Source organism: Vigna radiata, unplaced genomic scaffold, assembly GCF_000741045.1.
Source record: "Vigna radiata var. radiata cultivar VC1973A unplaced genomic scaffold, Vradiata_ver6 scaffold_305, whole genome shotgun sequence".
Lineage (NCBI taxonomy): Eukaryota > Viridiplantae > Streptophyta > Magnoliopsida > Fabales > Fabaceae > Vigna > Vigna radiata.
Window position 1 is genome coordinate 268,711 of NW_014543812.1, and position 5,558 is coordinate 274,268.

The following is a 5,558-nucleotide window of genomic DNA, read 5'->3' on the forward strand; positions in this document are numbered from 1 at the left end:
GCACCCTGCAGGAGCTCCCCAGCAAATGAAATAGTTAAGTTAGCTCCATCCCCAATCTCCTCTTGTTGAGCCTTCCCGGCCAAAACCAAAATCTTGGCAGCAGGATGTTGAACTTCAAGTTCGTTCACAATTGTCGCAGCGTCATTCGTGACAAAAAGCTTGTCCAAATGATTTATAACCATCTTATTCATACCTGAAGCAGATCAAACAAANTATTACAAACAATATATATCTATCCAGTCAAACCCTTCCTTCTGTTAACAACAACCAGCAACAGGTTCAACCACGAACAAACAAAAAACTTTCCCAGAATCAAAAATGAAAATCTCCTTAGTAAACGAAAAACAGAAACTTCTCTTTCTCAAGCCACAGAAACCTGGAACCTTTGGAGTTTTCTGGTTGATAACAATATTGAATTTGCATCACTCCACTTTTCATAGTTCATATTTTTTATTATTCCGTTTATTAGTAAACTCTGATTCCTAACACTGTTTTATGTTGATTGTTGGTAAACAGACAGTAAAATGGTCAGTGGACTTCAGACTGAGGCTCAATGACACACATAACCCCAAGGAAAAGAAGAAACGAGTCTTCATTTCTAAAATCTAACCAAGTTTTTCCACTAGCTTCCCCTTCTGGATACCAATCTAAAATTAAATGGTTACCCACTATGCATGAAGGTCACTTTCACTTCTATGTGAAAATGAAATATTCAGTTAATTGTTTTCACAGAAATCAAATGCTGATTATTCATTTAACTTGTCCTAGAAGAATTATTTGCAATACCTCCAATCTTGTCATATGATCCTCCATTTTGAATATTAATTTTCATGGAAGAGAAAACTCAAGCATTGTGAGCGAAAGCTCATTGCAGATAATATTGTTCACCTGAAAAGGAGGATACAGAAACATGGTTCCATTACATACTGGAAAAAGATAACTACGATAGTGATGATTCAATATAAGATAGTCTACCAAGGTACTCAATAACCTGATTCAGATGAATCAAAGGTGTAGAAATTGAAAAACATTATTCTAAAAGTATGAAGTCACTTTCTTGTCCTAAAATCTATCCAATTATTTCATGTTAGAGTTCTTACCAATGACATAGGTGACCAATGAAAAATAATCTGCAACACTTGTCATAAATTATGTTCCCTCCTGCAAGTCTAAGTGGATTCTTTCAATTTAGGGAATCTTCTGCCATCTTACCAGTAGTCTTTACACGAACAAATACCATCCTTAAAATGATGAAAGCGATAGGAATCTCTCACCACAATCACTCGATCTGAAATCTTAGAGACATACTTAATCCAATTATGGCAATCACCACAAACACGAAGGTTTTTGAAAACGTGGATAGGACTAGAGCTAGACAAACTAAGCAAACCAAAAGAAATTGCCAGTTTCTCACTGTGAATAATTTGTGTTGGGCCTTTCTTACGTCGTTCTACATCATTCAAAAGACTATTGGTCTGTGGAATGTAGCCCTTTTCAGCTGCCTTTTCATTCAAATAGCTGAGATATTCATATATTTCATCAACATGAGGGTGCTTCTGGTCACCAGCAAAAAATGCATGAATTGAATTATTAACCTCCATCCAGCTACGACCAGGCTCTTTTTTCACACCTCTATCTTTCATCATTTGCCGTGTCCGGTCCCTACAACCCCATTTCCCAGTCACTGCATACATATTTGAAAGTAAAACATAGGTTGCTGAATCTTCAGCTTCCAGTTCCAGAAGATGACTTGCCGCAAACTCTCCAATATCAATATTCTTATGAAGAATACATGCACTTAGAAGGGTCCTCCACACCATTGCATCAGGTTGAATTGGCATCTCCTCAACAAATCTCCTTGCACGGCTTAAAAGACCAGACCGCCCAAGAAGATCTACAACACATGCATAATGTTCAGGTTTTGGCACCAAACCATGAACTTCACTCATTGATTGAAAATAGCTAATTCCTTCATCAACCAAACCAACATGGCTACATGCTGATAAGACTCCCACGAAGGTGACATGATTTGGCAATACACCAAGCTGCTTCATATCCTCAAAAAGGCTTAATGCTTCAAATCCATGACCATGTTGAGAATAACCAGTAAGCATAGCATTCCAAGAAATCTCATTTTTCTCAGGCATTTCAAAAAACTGTCTCTTAGCATCTTCAATGGTACCACATTTTGCATATATAGTGATCAAAACATTAGAAACTTCTGTTTCTGAATCATAGCCAGTTTTTAAAATCATGGCATGAATCTGCTTCCCTAGTTTAATGTTAGCAACATTCGCAGCAGCACTAACTGCAGAGCCAAATGTGAATGAATTCATTTCTAGTGCAGCTTTATTCATTTGAGAAAATACACTCAATGCATCCTCACAATGTCCACTTTGTGCAAAACCAGATATCAACGAGTTCCATGATATATTATCTTTAGCAAATATTTTATCAAAAGTAAGGTATGCTTGTCGTACTTTCCCACACCTAGCATAAAGACCAACAAGTGCATTACCAACTGAAATATCATCCGAATAACCACAGACACATGCTTGAGCATGAATTTGCTGTCCCTGATTAAGTGCAAGGATACCTGCACATGCACTAATTGCACTTGCAAATCCTATATTGTCAGATTGTATCCCTTCATCTTGCATTTCTTTAAAGAGGTTAAGAGCCTCAGCAAACTTTTCGTGTTGTGCGTACCCAGCAATCATGGCTGTCCAGGAAACAACATCTTTTTCTTTTAATCTTCTAAGAATTTTCAGCGCTGTATACAAATTTCCAAGTTTAGCATACATATCAATAAGCACACTAGAGACATACACATTAAACTGAAAGCCAGTTTTCAGGACTTGAGTATGAATTTGTTCTCCTAAATCAAGAGCCTTCAAAGAAGTACAAGTTCTCAAAATACTTGGATAGGTGAATTCATTTGGTACAATACCTTCCATCTGCATCTGTGTAAATATTTTAAATGATTCATTTAGATTGTCTATCTGGCCATAAGCCACGAGCATCACATTCCACAACACCACGTTTTCAGTTTCAGTTGAAAGGAAAAATTCGTGGGCAGTTTTTACTTCCGAGCACTTTACATAAAGATCAAGCAGTGAGCCTTCAAAGATAATATCTGAAGACATCCCAGCTTTTATAGCATACGAGTGAAATTGCTTTCCTACCAGAAGATCCCCGACGGATGAACAGGCACTCAAAAGACTTGCAATTGTAACACAGTCAGGCTTTAGGCAATCAAGACGCATTTTTTTAAACAAACCTAAAGCTCTGTAACTATATCCTTGTTGAGCCAAACCTGAAATGAGTGAATTATATGAAACTTCATCCCTCTGCGACATTGCATTAAAAACCTGCTCAGCAGATATGAAGTTCCCCAAACGTGAATATAATGTCACAAGGGCATTGCAAACATAAGTTTCAGAAGAGAATCCCTGCTTGAGAACAAGCCCATGGAGCTGCTCTCCAAGCTTAAATAGCTTTATTTTATTACAGGCGCTCAGAACACTTGAAAATACGTAAGGGGTAGGATAGACTCCCAGTTTGTGCATCTGACAAAATTGAAGAATCGCCTCTTCTTCACAGCCACTTTGCGATAAACCAGATATCATAGCTACCCAAGAAACACTGTCCCTCTTCTGTAAACTTTCAAAAACCTTCTTAGCCGAATTCAAAAACCCATTTTTGAAATATAAATCCATCAGAGGATTAGATACCAACAAACTATTTTCATAACCATGGGATATACTCATTGCATGTATCTGTTCCACATAGTAGAAAGGGACATCACCACCTCCACAAGCCCTCAAAACCCCAGCATAACTTCTCTCATCAGGCTTCACATTTTCCCTCACCATTAGCCTAAACAAACAAAGAACACGATCCGTCATCTTCCCAGCAACAAAGCTATGCAGAACCTTATTCCAACAAGACAAGGATCTAACAGGCATTTCATCAAACGTCTTGATTGTGCCATCCAAATCACCAAGGGCAATGTACAAGTCCATAAGATGTTCACACAAAACTACTTCTGCGCAAAAACCCAACTTCAGAATCTTAGCATGAAGCTTCCAACCATCAGTTAACGACCCAGAACTCAAACACCCGTCTAAAAGCCACAAATAGGTCTGGCAATTCGCACGAACCACACGTTCTTCCATGAGGTGCAAGAAATCAATTCCATTTGCATCCCCTTCGTTGCTGCTGTGATTATAGCTTAAGGCAGCGTTGCTGAAAGCAACAAAACTCACATTTTGACACAGTAACTGCACAGAGAAAAGAGAAAAAACAAACTTTTCAGCACAAGAACGGTGAGGATAACCAAGTAGCTTCGGATTTAGTATCACCTTGTAATCTTTGTAAAAGGGTTTGGGAAAAATTTGATGTGAGAATTTGCATTTGCGTGCAAAAGAAGACNTGGGGTATTGGAAAAAGAAGGAACGCANAGAGAGGGGAGAAGTAAACATAGAGAGTAGAGTTGATTTAACATAAATGGGATGAGTATGAACAAAACTGTATATATATGGTTCTACCCATAGGCGAAACCAAGGTCACTCCTCTNCATCAACTCTTCAACAACAGCAGTAGNAAGCTACAAACTCGCTTGAGCGAAGGGCGATAAGGCTAACTACAACCTTCACTTCACTGGTTTCTATGGTTCTCCAAACACAAAATTGGTTTTCCCTTGGTTAATATTGATAACATAATATCATAAATATGTTATAGACGTTCTTTTCCATCTTGCATATAATCAAAGAATTGTGTAAAGTAGGTTGTCATTAATCAATAATATCAAAAGATTTTATCGTTCACATTTTTATTGTCTTCTTGTATATAATCTTGTTTTTTCTTTTCTTATCATATACATATATATTTTAAATTTTTAATTGATTAATTAATTTTTTTAATATATTATCTTTTCTTTTATCCTATGTTATATTCAAGTTATATTCAAGGATTCAATAAAAGAAAAATTAATCTTTTACATAATTTTCAGTATATACAATATATGTTAACTAGAGCTACATCTTTAGAAAAAAATTTTGTTGCCTTTTGTCACTATGTCTGTCGATGTTGGTGGCAGCACTATCTATCACTGTCAAATTTTAACAACACATATTCTTTTTTAAATAGTGATGATTACTTGTGTCTCTATTTTCTATTATTTTAATTTTTTGAGACTGAAATGTAATTTTGTTCTTTTTTACTACTTTCAATTCACATTTTTCGTCTGTCTTCTTATTTTAAAATAAAAATATTTTAATCATATAATTTTCAAAATTGATGGTTTTTAAGCCAACAGTTAAAAATAAGATTTTGAAATTTAAAATATTTTGGACACTTTAACTAAATGTTTTCCACTCTTTTTATCAATAGATAAAAAAAAAATAGAGTGGAGGTTCATGTTTGTAATCATGTTATGTCAGATTTGAATCATCTAGATACGAAACCAAAATTACTATTTTTTTTTTAAATTAGGATTAAGAATTTAATTTTAAAATAAGAAAAATATGTGAGGATATAGAAAATGAGAAAGAGCA

General features: G+C 35.7%; 1 protein-coding gene and 1 pseudogene across 2 annotated transcripts; both read right to left on the reverse strand.

The window, feature by feature from the left end:
* LOC106754925 overlaps positions 1-1,189 on the reverse strand; it is a 10,078-nt pseudogene extending 8,889 nt beyond the window's left edge.
* LOC106754935 (pentatricopeptide repeat-containing protein At4g13650) lies at positions 1,105-4,718 on the reverse strand. Of its 2 annotated transcripts, XM_022778104.1 has the most exons (3): positions 4,365-4,718; positions 2,951-4,283; positions 1,105-2,773 (listed from the first exon to the last, which is right to left on the reverse strand). In XM_022778104.1, the coding sequence occupies exons 1-3, from the start codon at positions 4,482-4,484 to the stop codon at positions 1,209-1,211; spliced, it is 3,018 nt and encodes a 1,005-aa protein (XP_022633825.1). In that variant the 5' UTR covers positions 4,485-4,718; the 3' UTR covers positions 1,105-1,208. The 2 variants fall into 2 exon arrangements, with proteins under 2 accessions (XP_022633825.1, XP_022633824.1); XM_022778103.1 differs by having other exon boundaries at positions 1,105-4,283.
* Positions 4,719-5,558: the final 840 nt, after the last annotated feature.